This window comes from Suricata suricatta, chromosome 5, assembly GCF_006229205.1.
Source record: "Suricata suricatta isolate VVHF042 chromosome 5, meerkat_22Aug2017_6uvM2_HiC, whole genome shotgun sequence".
NCBI lineage: Eukaryota > Metazoa > Chordata > Mammalia > Carnivora > Herpestidae > Suricata > Suricata suricatta.
This window is the reverse complement of record NC_043704.1, coordinates 49,054,363-49,075,333: the sequence shown is the minus strand read 5'-3', so window position 1 is coordinate 49,075,333 and position 20,971 is coordinate 49,054,363. Positions and strand designations below refer to the sequence as shown.

The following is a 20,971-nucleotide window of genomic DNA, read 5'->3' as shown; positions in this document are numbered from 1 at the left end:
TTTTTTGCCTTATAAACAGAGATCATTCTATATCTGTTTTTCTTTTATACTTATTATATTTGAAATAATTTATTTTTATGAAATTTATTTATTGTTTTTGGTAATCACTGCACCCAATGTGGGGCTCAAACTCATGACCCATGCTCTTCTGACTGAGTCAGCCATGCTCCGCCAAAAATAACTTATTAATATCATTAGTCTTCTGGAACATGTTATTTAATAACAACTGAATAGTATCTTACGTGGTTTAACTTTGCCATAATTTTATATAATTGTTCTATTATTATTATTTCTAGTTTTGCTATATTAAAATATCTTGTGGTCTATGTCTCTTTTCATAAATATTTATATATACTTTTATTTTCAAAGCTTTTAATGCTAGTTATATAAATTTTTTCTTTTTTCTTTTTTCATGTCTTTATCTTATTTTGAGAGACAGAGACAAAGAGTGAGCAGGGGAGGGTCAGACAGAGAGGGAGACCCAGAAGTAGAAGCAGGCTCCAGGCTCTGAGCTGTTAGCACAGAGCCCAACACGGGGCTCGAACCCATGGCCTCTGAGATCATGACCTGAGCCGAAGTCGGACGCTTAACCGACGGAGCCACCCAGGTGCCCCTATAAATTTTTAATAAATATCCTATTGCATATTGTCTATACTTTGGAGGGTATAGAGAACTGCTCTTTCTTTTTTAATGTTTACTTTTGAGAGAAAGGGAGAGCATGTGAGCAGGGAAAGGGCAGAGAGAGAGGGAGAGGAGAATCCCAAGCAGGCTTTGCAATGTAAGCACAGAGCTCATTGCGGGGCTCTCTCTCACAAACCATGACTTAATGACCTGAACTGAACTCAAGAAGTCAGATGCTTAACCAAATGAGCCACCCATTAGCCTCCAAGAAATGCCCTTTTTGAAAATAGGATAAATTACATTTTGCATCTCTCCTAATGGAAGTATACATGAATATTTATTAGGGTAGATACTTCATTGATTCTGAGTCTAAGTCATTCATAGATAAAATGATTGAAAACTAGTTTCTGTGAAAAAAGAATATAAAATCTACAGAAGACATCAGCAGTATTTTATAAGAAACTGATTTTACAGTATATGATACTTACTTTTTCTAAATTTTAGTTGCTGTCTGACAAGTTTGAATTGGGTAACTTTTTTCTTTTTTTTTCCTTTTTCCTTTTATTTATTTTTTTTAAATATCCAGGTTAGTTAACATGTAGTATAGTATAGGTTTCAGGAGTAGAATTCAGTGATTCATCACTTACATATAATGCCCAATGGTCATCCCAGCAAGTGCCCTCTTTATGCTCATCACCCATTTAGCCCACTTCCCCAGCCTGCTTTCCTCCAGCAACCCTCAGTTTGTTTTCTGTTTTTAAGACTCGTATGACAAAAAAAAGTCTCTTATGGTTTGCCTCCTTGTCTATTTTTAACTTATTTTTCTCTCCCTTCGCTTATGTTCATCTGTTTTGTTTCTTAAATTCCACATATGAATAAAATTATATAATATTTGTTTTTCTCTGACTTATTTCGATTAGCATAATACACTCTAGCTGCATCCATATTGTTGCAAATGGCAAGATTTCATTCTTTTTGATCGCTGAGTATTATTCCATGGTGTATATACCCACATCTTTTTTATCCCCTTATCAATCAATGGACATTTGCTCTCGTTCCATAATTTGGCTATTGTTGATAGTGCTGCTATAAACATTGTGCCCCTTTGAACCAGCATTTTTGTATCTTTAGGATAAATACCTAGAAGTTCAATTGTTGGATCATAGGGTAGTTCTATATTTATCTTTCTGAGGAACTTTCATACTGTTTTCCAGGGTGGCTACACCAGTTTGCATTCCCACCAACAGCATAAGAGAATTTCCCTTTCTCTGTATTCTCACCAACATATGTTGTTTCTTGAGTTGTTAGTTTTAGCCATTTTGACAGGTGTGATGTGGTATTTCATTGTGGTTTCGATTTGCATTTCTCTAATGAGTGATGTTGAGCATCTTTTCATGTTCACCATCTGGATGTCTTCTTGGGGATAATGCCTTTTCATGTCTTTTGCCCAGTACTTTCCTGGATTGTTTTTGGGGGTATTGAGTTTGATAAGTTTTTTTATAGGTTTTAAATACTAATCCTTTATCAGATAAGTAATTCACAAATATCTTCTCCCATTCTATAGGTTGCCTTTTAGTTCTGGTGAATGTTTCCTGAACTGGGTAGCATTGTAAGTTATTGTAAGGACCATGTAACAATTATCCCCAAACTTGGTGGTTTAAACTTATTTTATTCAGGGATCTGCAGTCTGGGCATGGTTCAAATGGAAATAACTTTTCTTTTTTTCACTTGGGAGTTAGCTAGGTTGGCTTGGAGGCCAGGGCCTTCGAACACCTTGAAGACTCACTCACTCACTCACTCACTTATCTTGATTCCTGTGCTGAGAAGACTCAGTATTATGGTGTAGATCTATTTCTTTTTCAATCTTTCCAATAATGTGGCTTAAGGCTGGCCAAGGTTTTTATCTATTGGCTCAGGTCTCCTGAGGAATGTGTATCAAGGGAAAGGAAAAAAAAAAGAGAGAGAGAGAGAGAGGAAGGAAGGGAGACCACCGAAGTATGTGAAAGCCAGGCTGACGCAACGTAAGTATTGCCTTTAATGATCTAGCCTTGGAGGTCAAGGCCTGCCCAGATTCAAGGAGAAGGGATGTAACTGCACCTGATGTTGGAGGACTGTCATTGTCACATTGTAAGAAGAGCATGTGGAATATTGGTGGGGCCATTTTTGAAAACTATAATATGCCACCTTATATAGTATACGTTAAATAACTTGCTCACAAAGGATCCATGGGTGTGAAAAGCCTGAAGACCTTACCTTTACCCTTTGAGGAAACAATTGATATTCCCTAATTAAGAATGTGAAGGAAATGATTTAGAGATAATATTGTCTTTTGCAGATGAAAACTTAAAAAGAGGTACTTTTTTTTTTTTTTTACAGATTAGGTATAAGTAATTAAGAAGTTATTAGTGCCTTGGAGGATCAACTCAGATTGCTGTGAAATAAGAGTTGAGATAACCTTTCTTCAAATTTACTCTGTTCTCCTGACTTATGCTTTACTCTCACTGAAATCATTTTATGGATTGTTAATAGTTGTAGTTGATAATAGTACTTAGTATATTTTGTAGGCTGAATTTGATGCTTAATTATCATTTATAACTTTCTCTTAGTGTGAAATTTAGGGTATTTAATTTCTAAACAGATGATTTCAAACTTGTGGTTGTAATCCATACATTCATTCGTTACTCAGCATACATGAGCCATACACTTTGGAGACCAAAAGGTGACTACGTTAGGGCCATCTCCTAAGCACCTCTATAGCCTGGAGAAGAAGATAGACATATAGACAAATATTTATAATGTAGTATGATACATGTAATATAAATAATGTACTAAAAATGTATCAATGGACTAATATCCAGAGAAAGGAATGCCTTGGTTTGAGAGTGACAGTTGTGTGGTTAGGAGACTAATTTTGAGCAGAATCTGAAGTATTTTATAAGAGACAAGTAGAGGGAAGGGTATTCTTCATACATACATACAAAGGGAGCAGTACATACAAAGGTCTAGAGATATGAAGTAGTATGATGTGTTTGAAGGAGACTGAGTAAACAGTGTAGTAGGGTGTAGAGTTTGTGATCTGTGGATGATGATAAAGAGCCCAGATTGTTAAAGAGTTTTGTCTGTAAGTAATGAGTGCCATTGTTGTATGTTAAGTATTGAGAACTCAGGTAGTGTTTCAGAGAATAGAAGGGATAGAGACTGCAGGTAAGAAGCTATTGTGATACTCTGTTTATCTACCTTAATACTGAATGAGAGGTTTTTAGAATAAAATTATATTAAACTGCCTGTAAATTAAGCACTGAATTTAAAACTAATAGCCAAATGGGGCATGTGGTTGGCTTAGTCAGTAGACAATGCAAGTGTTGATCTCAGGGTTGTGAGTTAAAGTGTCACGTGAGGTGTTGAGCTTATTTAAAAAAACTGAAAATTTAATAGCAAAATGTTAATGCAGATAATATAATGGTTCTGTTAGCTGATTCCGCTTTTATTTATATTTCAGTTAGATCAACTATTTTCTCATTCTGATTTCAGATAACAAAGATGTTAAATGCAAAATCAGAGGATGTTCGTGTTCAGTCACCACTGTCCAAACTCAGAAGTTCAGAATGCTGGGATCTCCCTTTGCAGGGGGTAAATAAAAACGAATTTTTTAAGTACATAGTATTATTTAGTATGTTTAAAATATTAAAAAATGTTTTTAATATTTATTTTTGAGAGAGAGAGAGACAGCATAGGCAGGGGAGGGAAGAGAGGGAGACACAGAATCTGAAGCAGGCTCTAGGCTCTGAGCTGTCAGCACAAAGCCCAAATCGGGTTTTGAACTCATGAACTATAAGGTTCTGACCTGAGCTGAAGTCAGATGTTTAACCAACTGAGCCCCCCCGGTGCCCGGTGTGTTTAAGATATTTTAATGAAATTGAATTTTCATTTTTTATATGTCCTTATTTTTTTGTGTGTGTTATTTAATCGCAGGTTTTTAATTAGTATATTTCTGGTATTTGTTGAAGTGATGAGGTTAGGGTCTCTGTGAGTTTAAATCTAAGTATACCTTATTTTGCATGAGTGTTTTCTTGAAACTTAAATCTTATTATTGTACAATGTATTTTAAATTTATAAGAATATTATGCTTATTAAAATAATTTGCTCTTTTGCTCTTGTTTTATAAATTTGAGAGAGTATATTTTTAAATGAGACACAACTATACTTTAAAGATATTCTAATTATAAATTTGGACTTTAATTTTATCACTGTTAAGCATTATTGTAGAGTTTTCTGAATGTCTTAAGATGGCACATTTTAAGTATATATCTTTTTACCTGTTGACTGGTCAGTTTTTAAAGATAGAATTTTTCTCAGATTTTCCAGTTTATCTATGAGTCTATATTGGTTTCCTATGGCATAGCAAAACACCACGGTCTAGGTGGCTTAACAGAAATTTATTTTCTAATAGTTCTAGAGAATGAAATCCAAGATCAGGTGCTTGGTAGGGTTGATTTCTCTAAGGCCTTTCTTCCTTGGCTTAGAGATGGCCATCTTCTTGTTGTGTCTGCCTATGACCTTTTTTCTATATTACTACATTCCTGGTGCTTCTCTTCTTATAAGGAAACTAATCCCTGGATTCCTTAAGTCTCTACCCTTACGACCTCATTTAAACTTAATTACCTTTGGGGCCCCTGGGTGGTTCAGTTGGTTGAGTGGCGACTTCGGCTTAGGTCATGATCTCACAGTTTGTGGGTTTGAGCCCCGTGTCAGGCTCTGTGCTGACAGCTCAGAGCCTGAAGCCTGCTTCTGATTCTGTGTCTCCCTCTCTCAGACCCTCCCCTGCTCATGCGCTGTGTCTCTCTTTATAAAAAATAAAGAAAACATTAAAAAAATACTTACCTTTCTAAAGAGCCCATCTCCACGTACAGTTGTCTTGACAGTTATTAGGACTTCAGTGTATAGAATGGGTATGGGGAGCACAATTCAGTTCACATCATCAAATAACATATTTGTTTGTTTGTTTTATACAAAGTATAAAAAAGAGAAATGATAAATGAGAGAGGTGACTTCTATTGAAAGAAAAGAAATTGTGTAAGGTTAGAAAATTTGGGATGTATAGAAAGGTACAGGTAAAAAGGATAAAGAATCTTTCTCTGTTCCTTTTTCCTAAAGGCAACCACTATTAATAGCATTTTTTCATTCCTTTCATGAAAAAAAAATACATAGGCCCACAGAGATAATAATTTATAGTATTTTTTGATTGTTACAGAAGAGGGATCATGAAATCTATACTGTTCTCTGCTTTGTTTTCATTTAATATGTCTTAAAATTTTTTTCCTTTTTAACACATTTAGATCTACTTTTTTTTGGCTTTGTAGTACTCTAAAAATATACAAAATACTATAATTAAAAATGTTTTTGAGTATAGTTGACACACAATATTACATTAGTTTCAGGTGAAAAGCATAGTGATTCAGCTTCTCTTTATGTTTTCCTGTGCTCACCACAAGTGTAGCTGCCATCTGTCACCATACGTAACTTACTTAGTGCACTGCTATTAGACAGTTGTTTCCAGGGTTTTCCTAATAGAAATAATGCTGTAGCAAACATCATTTTCATTTTTTTGAACATCATTTTTCATGTGTAGAAAACTATTTTTGAGTGAGATTACTGGCTTGAGGGAATTTGTTTTAATAAACATTGCAAAATTGTCTACAGAAACTGTGCACCAATTTATATTACCTCCAACGAGAGCTACCATTTTTCTAGAAACTTACTGGCACTGGATATTATCACAGAGTAAAATTGCTGTTAATTTAATAGGAAGAAAAAAACATAATTTTAAGAAAATTTAATCTCATTGCATGTACAGGTTTTGTTAGGACATTGAATTTATTGTGAAGTAAACATTATATATATAATATATATAATTTTAAAAACATGCACGTATACACTGTCTTTTAGAAATAGACATAGGCTTTTTGTTGGGTTTGTTTTATTAAGCAGAATCTTATTAAATGTTTTTTTTTCCTTTATTCTTCAGTCATACATGTCTGTCTTCCTTCCTTCTTTAGGTATTAAGTCTTTGTGTTATAATCTTCTGCCTTCTCTTTTTCCTTAACTGTTTATTTTAGCAATCTCCTTTTCCTGAGGAACTAACCATTTATTTTCTTCTTTAGTTCCTTCTAACGCACTGAATGAAACAAGATCTTTCCAGAGACATACTTAAAAAAAATTTTTTTTAATGTTTTATTTATTTTTGAGACAGAGAGATTCAGAGCATGAGCAGAGAGGGGCAGAGAGAGAGGGAGGCACAGAATTGAAAGCAGGCTCCTGGCTCTGAGCTGTCAGCACAGAGCCCAACGTGGGGCTTGAACCCATGAATGTGAGATCATGACCTGAGCCGAGGTCGAAGGCTTAACCAACAGAGCCACCCAGGTGCCCCAAGACATAATTTCTTTTCCCATGACTAGTTTCCAACCCTAGTTGGAAGCCTCCCTTAAGATAGTGTTACTTAACTTTTTGGAAATCTGTATCCTGTTTGATAGGCACATGAAGTGACACATGTGTCAGCATTGCCATGCTCTCTTGGCGCTTTAGATGTCACAGTATTTGCTAAGTAAGCTTCAGTTCATACAGTGTGAGGCTGTCCCAGTATCTTGCTTCGTTGTTTCTCCCACACACTCTTTTTAAAATTGTTTTTAGAGAGTTTCAGTGAATGACAAAGAGATAGCTTTGCGTAGTCTTTAGTAAAATTTTAACTCCTTTATTTATGTATTTGTGATTTTTATTGAGATAAAATGATATAAAATAGGTTACACAGGTTTTAAGTATGTAATTGAATAAGTTTTGACTAATGTGACATATGTAACCAATCCCACCCAAAAATAGTTCCCTACAATATGAAAAATGATGTTCACTGTTACAGTGTTTCCAAGGGAATAGAGCAGTCATGAGCCTTGGGCATTCCCTTGTGCAGCTTTCCATCATATCTTATATTTGCCTCTCTCCCAGTCCCCACCCCACTATGAGCAACCACTTTTCTGGGCACAGAGCCAGATGTAGGGCTCAGACTTATGAACTGTGAGATCATGACCTGAGCTGACATCAGAGTCTGACATTTAACCAACTGAGCTATCCAGGTGCCCCTCATTGATCTTTTTTTTTTGTTGTCTCTTTAGTTTTTCTTTCCACGCTGATCTTTATTATTTCCTTCCTTCCAGTAACTTATGGGCTTACTTTGTTCTTTTTCTAGTTCCTTGCAGTGTAAAGTTACATTTATTTGGGATCTTTTTTGTTTCTTAATGCAGTGTTTATATCTGTGCACTTTTCTTTTAGTACTGCTTTTGCTGCATCCCATCAGTTTTGATATATTTCCATTTTCATATGTCCAAAGATATTTTTTAAGTTTTATTTTCATTTCTTCTTTGATTATTCAGAGGTATGTTGTTTAATCTCCACATATTTGTGAATTTTTCAGTGTTCTTATGATTGATATGTAATTTCATACTGTGTGTTTGGAAAAGATGCTTGGTATGATATCAATCATATGTTATTTATTTAAAATACTTTTAAATTTAGGGGCCCCCGGGTGGTTCAGACAGTTGAGCATTCAACTCTTTATTTCAGCTCAGATCATGATCCCAGAGTTGTGGGATCATGCCCCATGTCAGGCTCCATGCTCAGCCTGCTTAAGATTCTCTCTCTTACCCTCTGCCCCCTCCTCTGCTTGTTGCTCTCTCTCTCTAAAATAAGAAATAAAAGATTAAAAAGCTTTAAAAATAAACAAAATTAAAACATTTTATTCTTACCATCATCACCCACCCACATCCATCCTCCCACCAGTCTAATTACATTTATTAAGACTTGTTTTGTGGTCTAATGTATGATCTGTCTTGGAGAACATTCCATGTATGCTTGAGAAGAATGTTATGTTCTGCCTTTGGATGGAATGTTCTGTTACTATCTTTTAAGTCTATTGGGTCTCATATGCTGTTTAAGTTCAGTGCTTTCTTACTGATTTTCTCTCTGGACAATCCATTTTGTGAAAGTGGGGTATTGAAGTCTCCTACTATTATTGTATTGTTGTCTATTTCTGCCTTTAGATCTGTTAATATTTGCTTTACATATTTAGATGCTCCTATATTGGGTGCATAAATGTTTACAAATGTAATATCCTCCTTTTGGATTGACTCCTTTATCATTATATAATGACCTACTTTGTCAATATTGCAGTTTTTGTTTTAAAGTCTATTTTATCTCATTAAGTATACCTACCCCAGCTTTCTTTTAGTTATCCTTTGCAAGGAATATCTTTTTCCATCCCTTTTTATTTTTTTATTTTTTAAATTTTATTTATGTATGTTTAATACATAATGCATAATTTGTGTATTTATTTTGATTTTCAGAGAGACAGAGACAGAGAGTGCAAGCAGGGGAGAGGCAGAGAGAGAGAGGGAATTCCAAGTAGTCTCTGCACTGTCAGCACAAAGCCTGCTGTGGGGCTCAAACTCATGAACTGTAAGATGATGACCTGAGCCAAAATCAAGAGTCAGACACTTAAGTGACTGAGACACCCAGGAATCCCTCTTTTAGCTTTTATGTTTGACTTAAAAGTGATTAGCTCACCATAGTTAAATTAGATTATTCTGAATTACATACTTACCTTTACCAATGAGATTCATACTTTCTTTTTTTAACAAATAATCTTACTTTATTTTATTTTATTATTTCTTTATTTTTTCCATTTATATCCACGTTAGTTAGCATATAGTACAACAATGATCTCAGGAGTAGATTCCTTAATACCTGTTACCCATTTAGCCTGGCCCCCTCCTATAACCTCCCAGTAACCCTCTGTTCTCCATATTTAAGAATCTCTTATGTTTTTGTCTCCCTCCCTGTTTTTATATTATTTTTGCTTCCCTTTCCTTATGTTCATCTGTTTGGTATCTTAAAGCCCTCATATGAATGAAGTCATATGATGAGATACATACTTTCATGTTTTCTTGTTACTAATTAGCACCCTTTTATTCTGGGTTAAGGAAGTTCCTTAGACATTTCTTATAAAGCTGCTCTAGACATGATGATTTCCTGTTCTGCTTGTATCAGAAACTTTCTATCTCTCCTTCAATTCTGAAAGACATATTCTTGTTTTGGTTGTTTGAATACTTTTTAAAAAAGTCTATTTTTAAGTAATCTTTATCTCAGTGTGAGGGTTGAACTCATGACCCCCTGAGATTAAGAGTTGTATGCCCTACTGACTATGCCAGCCAGGCACCCTTGTTTCAGCACTTTGAATGTATAATGCCATTTCCCTCTGGCTTGCAAAACTCTGTGGAAAAATCTGCTGATGATCCTAAGGGAGGGAGTTTTCTTGTACATAACAAGTTGTTTTTCTTTTGTTGCTTTTTAGATTCTTCTTGTGTTTAACTTTTTACAATTTAATTTTTTAAGTTTATTTTTGAGGGCCAGCAAGCTAGGGAGCATGAGTAGGAGAGGGGCAGAGAGAAAGGGGGAGACACAGAATCAAAGCAGGCTCCAGGCTCTGAGCTGTCAGCACATAGCCCTACGTGGGGCTCGAACTTGTGAACTGCAAGATCATGACCTGAGCTGAAGTTGGATGTGTAGCTGACTGACCCACCCAAGTGCTCCACAACGTTTACAATTTAATTATACTGTGTCTTGGTGTACATCTCTTTGGATTCATCTAATTGGAACTTGCTGAGCTTCCTTTCTCAGGTTAAGGAAGTTTTCAGCCCTTACTTATTCAAATAATTTTCTGCTACTTTCTCCTCCTTCTGGGACCCCTATAATGTGAATATTGTTCAACTTGATGTTATTCCTTAAATCCCTTAATATATCTTCACTCCTTTTCATTTCTTTTTCTTTTTGGTCCTCTAATTGGGTGAACTCTAGTGCTCTGTCATTGAGTTTGCTCATCCTTTCTTCCACTTTATCTGGTCTACTGTTGAATCTCTCTATTCAATTTTTCAGTTCTCTTATTCTGTTCTTCAGCTCTGTGATTTCTGTTTGGTGCTTATATAATCTCTTTGTTGAAATGTTCACTTTGTCCATGAATTCTTCCCTTGATGTTGGTGAGCGTCTTTATAACTGATAGTTTGAACTATTTATCAGGTAAGTCATTTATCTCCATCTCATTAAGGTCTATTTCTGAGATTTTATCTTGTTCTTTTGTTTGGAACATATTCCTTTGTTTCATTTTCCTTCACTCTCTTGTTGGTTTCTGTGCATTAGATGAAACAACCACTTCTCTCAGTCTTGCAGATATGACCTTGTGTAGGACCCATGAGAGTATATGTCCCACTGGCCACCACAGCCAGTGGTCAGGGGACATCCCCTAGGTAGCAGCTGCAAATACTGGGGTGTTAGACTTGTGCATAGGCTTCTCTTCAGAAGATAGTGGCAATCTGGAGTGAAGCAGAGGGAGAACACAAAGATGGCAAGTGTGCCTCTCTGGTCTGTGGAGAGAATTGTAGTTTGTTTTGAGATCCATGTTAAATTAGAAGCCTGTCCTCAGGCAGCAGCTTTTAAGATAAACAATTAGACCTCTTCCTGGGTTTGTTTTAGTCTGCTACCTCTGTGCTGCGTCCTGAGCTGTGGTGAGTCCACATGAAGCTTTACGAACTCTCAGCTTGCTATAGCCTTGTGAGTCTCATGGATGCAAGCCCCATTGGCTTTCAAATTTAGATGTTTTGGTTGCCTGTCTCCATGGTGATAATCTTAAAGGTTGGGGTGCCAGATGTGAGGTTCAAATCCTTTGCGCCTTAGGCAGAAGCTAGGAGTTGTCAGTTTCTTTCTGGTTGTGTTCCGTTTTGCTGGGGGGGGGGGGTGGCATTTATAGCAAGATTACATCAGCCTCTCCTACATGTTTCAATGTTTGTGTTTTTTTTTTTTTGTTCATTCCTGTGACATTAAGAGGAGTTGGCTCAGCTAGTTTCTGGACTTTTTTTCAGAGGGAATTGTTCTGTATGTAGCTGTAGATTTGATGTGTTTGTGGAAGGAAGTGATTTCAGGAGCCTCTTACATTGTTATCTTGAACTGGAACCATCCTGGTAGGTTATTATTAGTTGAAGTCCACAGTATATGTTAGGGTTCACATTTTGTCTAGTATATTCTGGGTTTTGAAAAGTGTATAATGACATGTATCTACCTTTATAATGTAATGCAGAATACTTTCACTGTTATAAAAATCTTTTGTGCTCCCCTTATCTTTTTAGTATCTCCACAGTTTTGCTTTTTCCATAATGTCATATGGAACCATACAGCCTTTCAGATTATTTTCTGTCACTTAGCAATATACTTTTACATTCATGTCTTTTCTTTTTTTGGCTTGATATCTTGTTTTTTTTAAAGAAATATTGTTTTACAAAAGACTAATAAAAAATTTTTTTTAAATGTAGAGCCCAGTATGGTTTCAAACCCACAAACTGTGATCATGCCCTGATCCAAAATCAAGAGTCGGACACATAACTGACTGAGCCACCCAGGTGCCCCCAAAAGACTGTTTTTTAGAATAGCTTTGCAGCAAATTTGAGCAGAAAGTACAGACAGTTCCCAAATGATAGTCCCTCCCACTGTTATGTGTTTTTATTGCTAAATAATATTCCATTAACTGGATGTACCACAGTTTGTTTATCCATCATCTGTTGAAAGACATCTTGTTCCTTCCAAATTTTGGCAGTTATGAATAAAGCCACTGTAAACATTCCTGTGCAGGTTTTTGTGTGGATGTAATTTTCCAACTTATTTTGCTAAATACCAAGGATTGCAGTTTCTGGATTCTGGGTATGTTTACTTTTGTCAGGAATTGCTTTCAAAATGATGTATTATTTTGCATTCCCACCAGCAACTAGTAGGATTTCTGAAGCTCTACATCCTAGTTGAAATTTGGTGTTGTCAGTGTCTGGGGTTTTAGCCATTCGTATAGGTGTATTGTGGTGTCTTGTTTTAACTTGCAGTTCTCTGATGAGATATTTTCTTAAGCTTCTTTATATATATATATATACACACACATATATATATATATAAATTTATTTATTAGTCAGCTGTATGTCTTCTTTGGTGAGGTGTGTCTTCAGATCTTTGGCTCTTTTAAAAATTGGGTTGTTTTCTTATTTTGGAGTTTTAGGATTCCTTTGCATATTTTGGATACCAGTCTTTTTTCAAGTATATGTTTTACAAAGATTTTTTTCCTAGTCTTTGTGTTATTTTTTCATTCTTTTATTCATTGTTCATTGAACAGAAGTTTTAATTTTAGTGAAGCCCAAATTAGCAGTTTTTTCTTTTGGATAATGCTTTAGTTATTATACCTAAGAAGTATTGCCTAACTCAAGATCACCTAGATTCTCTCCAATATTCTCTTTTAGAAGTTTTATAGTTTTGAATTTTATCTTTAGATTGCTGATTCATTTTGCATTAATTTTTGTGAAAGATGTAAGATTTATGTCTCTGTTTCTTTATACATGGATATCAGCACTATTTGCTGAAAATACTAGCCTTTCTCCATTGAATTGCCATTGTTTTTTTTGCCATAGATCAGTTGGTTACATTGTATGGATCTATTTCTCAGCTATTTATTCTGTTCTGTTGATCTGTTTGTCTATTCTTTTGTTCATGCTATGCCTATCTTGGTTACTGTAGCTTTATGGTAAGTCTTGAGAGTATAAGTTTTGTTTTCTTTTTTTTAAATTTTAAATGTTTTTTATTTATTTTTGAGACACAGGCAGAGACATCATGAGCAGGGGAGGGTCAGAGAGAGAGGGAGATGCAGAATCTGAAGCAGGCTCCAGGCTCTGAGCTAACTGTCAGCACAGAACCCAATGCAGGGCTCGAACTCACGAACCATGAGATCATGACCTGAGCTGAAGCTGGATGCTTAACCGACTGAGCCACCCTGGCACCCCGAGAGTATAAGTTTTCTGAGTTTCTTTTTCTTCAATATTGTGTTGGCTATTCTAGGTCTTTGGCTTTCTATTTAAAGTTAGAATAGCTTTGTCAATATCCACAAAATAACTTGCTGGAATATTGATTTGTGTTGACTTTGTGTAGAACAAGTTGGGAAGACATCATTGCAATATTGAGTCAATCTATTCATGTACATGAAATATTTCTCTATTAGGTCTTTGAGATCCTTTAACACAGTTTTGTGGTTTTTGTCATGCAGGTTTTATAAGTATTTTATTATATTTGTGTGTAGGTATTTACTTTTTTCTGTGCTAATGTAGATAGTATTGCTTTTAATTTCAAATTCCAATGTTAATTACTTTGTAGAGAAGAAAGTTATTTTGTTTCCTGCACCATTACTATAATGGCTTATCATTAAAGAAGTTTTGTTTGTTTGTTTTTGTTTTAATTCTTTGCAATTTTCTTTTTTTCTTTTCTTTCTTTTTTCTTTTATTATTTTTTAAAAATTTACATCCAAGTTAATTAGCATATAGTACAGTAATGATTTCAAGAGTAGATTCCTTAATGCCCCTTACCCATGTAGCCAACCCCTCCTACAACTCCTCCAGTAACCCTCTGCTTCTTCTCCATATTTATGAGTCTCATATTTTTTTGTCCCCTTCCCTGTTTTTATATTATTTTTGCTTCCCTTCTGTTATGTTCATCTGTTTTGTGTCTTAAAGTCTTCATATGAGTGATGTCATATGATATTTGTCTTTGATTAATTTCACTTTGCATGATATCCTCTAGTTCCATCTATGTAGTTGCACATGGTAAGATTTTATTCTTTTTGATTGCTGAGTAATACTCCATTGTGTAATATCCATTCAGCTGTTGATGGACATTTGGTCTTTTATCATACTTTGGCGCAATTTTCTATTATTATGTCAATTCTAATTAAAAGTTTTATTTTTCCCCCCAATCTCTATACATTTTTTTCCCATTTTCTTATCTTACAACATTGCCTAGGACTTCTGTGTGAGGCTGAATTGTAGTGTTGAGAGGACACATCCTTGCTTTGTGTTTGAGCTTAGTGTGGAAGTAACTGGTTCCTCAACAAGTATATTTTCTGTAAGTTTAATGTAGTTTTCTTTATTAGATTGAGAACATTCCTCTCTATCCCACTTTGCTGAGAGTTTTCTTTTTTCTTTTTTTAAAAAGTTTTATTTGAGAGAGAGAGGGAGAGAAGGGAAGTAGGAAAGAGAGGCAGAAGGAGAGAGAGCAAGAGAGAGAATCTCTATCAGGCTCAGCGTGGAGCCTGATGTGGGGCTTGATCCCATGACCCTGGAACTATGACCTGAGCCAAAATCAAGAGACAGACACTCCACCAAGTTAGCCACTTAGGTGCCCTGAGAGTTTTCTTTAAAAAAAATGATAAATGGTATTTGCAGTTTGACAGATTTTTTTTCTGCATCTGTTGACATGATCATTGGCTGTTTTTTATTTGCTTGTTGACATTAATGAATTTTCCAGTGTTTAACCAGCATTGTGTATTTGAAATAAATCTCAATTGTTCATGATCTATACTTTTTTTAAAGCTTGATTTATTTATGTTGAGAGAGAGAGAGAGAGAAAATGAACCAGCAGCGGGGGGGGGGGGGGAGCAGAGAGAGAGGGAGACTGAGGATTCAAAGCAAACTCTGTGCTGATATCAGAGAGCCCAGAGCAGAGCTCCAACTCACAGGCCATGAGATTGTGACCTAAACCAAAGTCAGATGCTTAACCAACTGAGCCACCCAGGTGCCGTGATGTATAATTCTCTTTATACATTGTTGGATTTGATTCTTTCAATATTTTTACATCTGTTTTTAAGAGAGATTGTGTAGCTTTACTCTCTTAAAATGTATTTTTCTGATTTTGGCATTAAGGTAATGCTGTCCTCAGAATGAGTTGGGAAGTGTTCATCTGCTTTTGTTTTTTGCAACAAATTGTTAAGAATTTGTATAAATGGTTTCCTTAAATGTTTGGTGGAATTCACCAGTGAGCCAATCTGGACCCAGTGCTTTCTGTTTTTGAAGGTATTAAATATTGATTCAATTTTTTAACAGATATGAAACAATTCAGATTATGTATTTCTCATTGTGAAAGTTTTGGTAAACTATTTTTAAAATACTGGCCCATTTTATTTAGTTTATCAAATATATGGGAGTAGAGTTGTGTCTGGCATTTCTTTATTATTTTTTATATAGTGTCCATAGGATTAGTAGATACCACCTCTTTCATTTCTGATACTAGTAATTACAGCTTATCTTTTTTTCTTAGTTAGCCTGGGTAGAAATTTGTTAATTTTATTGATCTTTTAAAGCATTTATTTAAAAAATTTTTTAAATGTTTTGTTATTTATTTTTGAGAGAGAAGCAGAGCATTAGTGGGGGAGGGGCAGAGAGAGAGGGAGACACAGAAGTTGAAGCAGCTCCAGGCTCTGAGCTGTCAGCACAGAGCCTGACGTGGGGCTCGAGCTCATGAACCGCAAGATCATGACCTGAGCTGAAGTCAGACGCTTAACTGACTGAGCCACCCAGGCCCTCCTTTATTGATCTTTTAAAAGAAGCAACTTGAAGTTTTGTTGATTTTTCTCTATTGATTTGTTTTCAATTTTATTGATCTCTGCCCTATTTTTTTAATAGTTTTATCTCCTTTTAAATTGCTCTCCATTTTTTAGTTTGCAAAGCTGGAAGTTTAGATTATTGATTTTAGAATTGTCTTTTTTTAACAGATGCATTCAATGCTTTAAGTTCCCCTGTTAGCATATGAGCTTGAGAAGAATGTTCATTCTTCTTTGTTTAGATGAAATATTCTCTAAATGTTAATTGGATACAATTGATTAACGGTGTTTTTCAGCTTAACTCTGTACTTATTGATTGTCTGTCTGCTGGATCTATTTTTGAATGGGGGGAATTGGAGCTATAATTGTTGATTCTTTTATTTGTTCTTGTATTTCTGTCAGTTTTTGCCTTATGTATTTTGGTGCTCTGTTGTTAGTATATATACATTAAAGATTGTTATGTTTTCTTGAAGAATTGACCCTTTTTATCATTATGTGGTATTTCTTTTTATCCCAACATCTCCCAAATTTGATAATTTTACTTTCTCTGAAGTTGGTTGAGTCTGAAATTAGTATCGGTACTCTAGCTTTCTTTTGATCTCTATTAGAATGGTATATCTTTATTCCTTTACTTTTCATCTTTTTGTGTCTTTATATTTAAGGTAAATTTATTGTGTACATGTATAGTTGGATCTTTTTTTTTTTTTTTTGGATTGATCTTTGAATATTTAACCACCTTTCTGTCCTCGTATAAACCCTAATTGGATTGTTCTTTTTATGTATTGCTTGTTTTGATCTATTGATTTTTTTGTCGTTGTTGTTGGTAAGTGTTTTTGTCAATGCTTATCACAGATATTGGTCTTCAGTTTTCTTGTGCTGCCACTACATGGATTCAGTATCAGTGTAATTGCTTGCCTTATAGAATAAATTGGGAATTGTTCCCTTCTCTTCTAGTTAATAGAATAGAGTGTTTAGAATTAATTTTATTTCTTACTTGAAGGTTTGTATGAATTGCTAGGAAAACTCTCAGGGTCTACAGGAGCTAAGCGTTAGTGGGAGGGAGGGTGGCAGCTGTGTTTATAAAAGGATAGCAGAAAAGATGTGTGTGACACAACTGTTCTATATCTTGACTTTGGTTGCAGTCACAGAGATGTGCACATATGGTAAAATTGCATTGAACTAAATATGCACGCACACACAAATGTGTGTGAAATCTGGGGTGCCTGAGTGGCTTAGTCATTTAAGTGCCCAACTGTTGATTTTGGCTCGGGTCATGGTCTCATGACCCTGTTGGATTGAGCCCTGCATTGGGCTCTGCACTGACAGCTTGGAGCCTGCCTGGGATTCTGTCTCTTTCTCTCTCTCTGTTTCCCTTTCTCTCTGCCCATCCCCCATTAATGCATACTCCTTCTCCAAATAAATAAATAATTTAAAAAATATTAAAAAAATAGAAGGGAAATCTTGATAAGGTCAAGGTTGTATCATTGTTAATTTCCTGATTGTGTCTTTTTCTGTAGTTATGTAGGGTATCTGGGGAAAGTGGTTGAAGAGTATACAGGATTCCCCAGACATTATCCCATAATTCATCCAGTGGATCAATAGTTACTGGTTAGCAAATCATTTCAGCTCGTGGTTTTTGTTAAGGGTTTTCAGTGTTGGCATTACATATTTCTTACTTTGGAAACTGGGTAAAGGATCAATAGAGTTGAAATTCTGATTTAAAGTTAAATGAACATACATGAGAAGGGAAGGAAAAATAAGCTAAAAACAGGGAGGCCAACCATGTCCTGAAACCAGTACTACACTATATGTTAACTAATTTGGATTTAAATAAATAAATTTAAAAAAAATCTACTGGGTTGCCTGGATGGCTCAGTTGGTTAAGCTCCTGACTCTTGATTATGGCTCAGGTCAGTTTCTCGTGGTTCATGAGTTTGAGCTCTGCATCCAACTCTGTACTGACAGTATGGAGCCTGTTTGGGATTCTCCCTCTCCCTCTCTCTCTGCTCTTTTACTCTATCAAAATAAATAAATAAGCTTAAAAAATATATTTAAAAAAGTTAAATCCAGACTAATCATCTCAATTGATTAGAAAGTCATCATACATTTTTATTACAGTAAGCTGTAACAGTGGTAAGTAGTTGTGAACAAAGTCAGTATTTTTCTCAGGACACAACTTTAGTTCCTTTTAGTATCTAAAGAAGCACTCAGTTGAGGTTGTGAACCCATACCACGTAGAATGCATGTAGAGTTGATTTTGTTTAAGAAAACTATTAGGATATTATGGAGTTTTTATTTTAATTAGCATAATATTTTATTTTGGCATTGTTGTCAGGATGAAAGCCTCAAAATTAGGTAACTGAATGCTTTGATCTTGTTTGTAAACAAAGTCTTTTATTTTTCCAAAAGCCTTTTATCGTATTTAAACATACCATCTTAACTTTCCTAACATGGTCAGATAGCTTTCAGAATATGTATGTGAATAAATTCCCATTCATAATCAATTTGTAGGAGAATTCTTTGTTATCTGATTTTTATTTTTCAGAGCTAGTGTATAATAGATTCACAGACTAAAAAAATCAATCATAATTGTGAAAAATACAAATTATTAACTGAGCCTATAATTCTTACCTAATTTTTAAGAAGAAAATATATAAATATTTTAGTTTGATAATACGTGTAAGAAACAATTGATCAAAGTCTAAGTGATTTTTGTTTTCATTTGATAATATTTCCAATAATACTTCAGGTTACCCTTGGATTTGATAGGATTTAAGAATTTGGAGTGAAAGGCATTTTAATCAACTTTTTTCCTATTAAAGTTATCTCCACAGTTTGTTTCCATGAGTTCATCTTATTTTTGTCATAGTTTAAAACTTCTCATTTTTTGTCCCTTTTTGGTGAGAATAATGTTTTCCCCTCCGTATAGAATATGAGGCTCAAAGCCTAGTATTTCCATAATTTTGCACATAGAGGCAAGCCTTATTACAATATGATTAGCGGAGTACAGAAAATTTAGTAACATAAAATGTGAAGGTTGCATTTTGCTGTGAGATTAGTAGAATGATTACAAGGACCTAATTGGCCCTTAAGCCAAATCATTCCCAGTCCTGGTTGTAGTTTTGATGTAAACAGATAATATTATTCATTGTTAGACGTGTTATCAATGATAGAGATATTTAAAACTTAATATGGAATTGTAGAAGAGATTGATTCACTCTGCTAGAGGGTGAGGAAGTTTTCTTGATGGTACTAGAATGGGACTTAATGGACGAAGAGGATTAGGGAGGGCAAAGCACATTCTAGTAAAAGGAAACAGATGTTGAAGGATGAAACTGCATGGCTTTTTGAGGGGACTACAAATAGTTTAGTATGGTCAGAATAGAAGATGCATGGGAAACAGAAGTGAGAAATGAAAACACAATTTTTCCCCCTCCTTTAGATCAAGAGAATGATAACAGATTTGCATTTTTTAAAGATTTAACTTTTATGATGGAGTTAGATGTTAGATTAGAAGGGTAAGAGACCATTGACGGAATCTCATTAGGTTAACATTGTAAGAGTCCAGGTCACAAATAAGAAGAGGCAGAACTAAGTGGTAACGAAAATGGAGAGAAGATATAGTTTTAATCTTGTTATATTGATACATTTCCATTTTGTAGAGGAATGGGCGTGACAGATGTATGTTTAGGTTGATATCGTGATGGGGGATATCTGAGAATTTGTATTATTTAGAATTAAAGCATTGGAAGAAACATAGGCTTTTATGGGAGTCAGACTTGGGTTCACTGGTCAAGCCTCACTTTCCTTTGATTAAAGTTATATGTTTTATACCATGCAGGGCTGGGATGATTATGAGACATATTAATGCTTGGAAAATTAAAAAACATGTTTATTGAGGGCAGTCATATTCAAGGCAGTGTTTTGTTTTTCATTACTTAAAACATTTTTTTCTTTTGTTAAGTGATTTTTTTTGTTTGTACAGGTAAAAATGAATTGATTTACCATTTTAATTTTTTAGTTTTAATTTAAATTATAGTTAACATATAGTGTAATATTGGTTTTAAGAGTAGAATTTTGTGATTCATCATTTACATATAACACCCAGTGCTCATAATATTTTAAAACAAAAAATTTTTTTAATGTTTATTTATTTTTGAGAGAGAGAGACAGAGCATAAGCAGGGGAGGGGCAGAGAGAAAGTGAGACACAAAATCTGAAGCAGACTCCAGGCTCTGAGCTATCAGCACAGAGCCCAATATGGGATTCAAACCCACAAACAGCAAGATCATGACCTGAGCTGAAGTTGGATGCTCAACTGACTGAGCCACCCAGGTACCCCACAAGTGCCCTTCTTAATACACATCACCCATTTTGCCCATGCCCTGCCTACTTCCCTTTCAGAAACACTCAGTTTGTTCTCTGTTCTCTGTAGTTAAAAGTCTCCTATGGTTTCTGTCTCTCTCTCTCTCTTTCTCTCTCTACCCCTTCCTCTATGTTGATCTATTTTTTTCTTCAATTCCACATATGTGTGAAAAAACATGGCCTTTGTCTTTTGCCGACTGACTTATTTTGCTTAGCATAATATACTCTAGCTCCATCCACATCATTGCAAATGGCAAGATTTCATTCCTTTCTGTGGCTGAGCAATATTTCGTTGTGTGTGTGTACATATTCACACACACACATACTCACCACATCTTCTTTATTCACTCATCAGCTGATGGACATTTGGGCTCTTTCCATAGTTTGGCTATTGTTGATAGCGCTGCTATAAACATTTGGGTGCATGTGCTCCTCAAATTGGTATTTTTTGTCTTTTGGGTAAATACCTAGTAGTGTAATTGCTGGGTCGTG

General features: G+C 35.1%; 1 protein-coding gene across 4 annotated transcripts in view; it reads left to right on the top strand.

Moving 5' to 3' along the window:
• The window catches only part of SENP7 (SUMO specific peptidase 7), a 177,723-nt gene that overhangs the window by 39,892 nt on the left and 116,860 nt on the right, over positions 1-20,971 (top strand). For all 4 annotated transcript variants that reach the window (XM_029939204.1, XM_029939202.1, XM_029939203.1 and 1 more), the window contains one exon: positions 4,153-4,251. In XM_029939204.1, the coding sequence (XP_029795064.1) occupies positions 4,153-4,251 (99 nt within the window). The remainder of the gene's footprint in view (positions 1-4,152; positions 4,252-20,971) is intronic.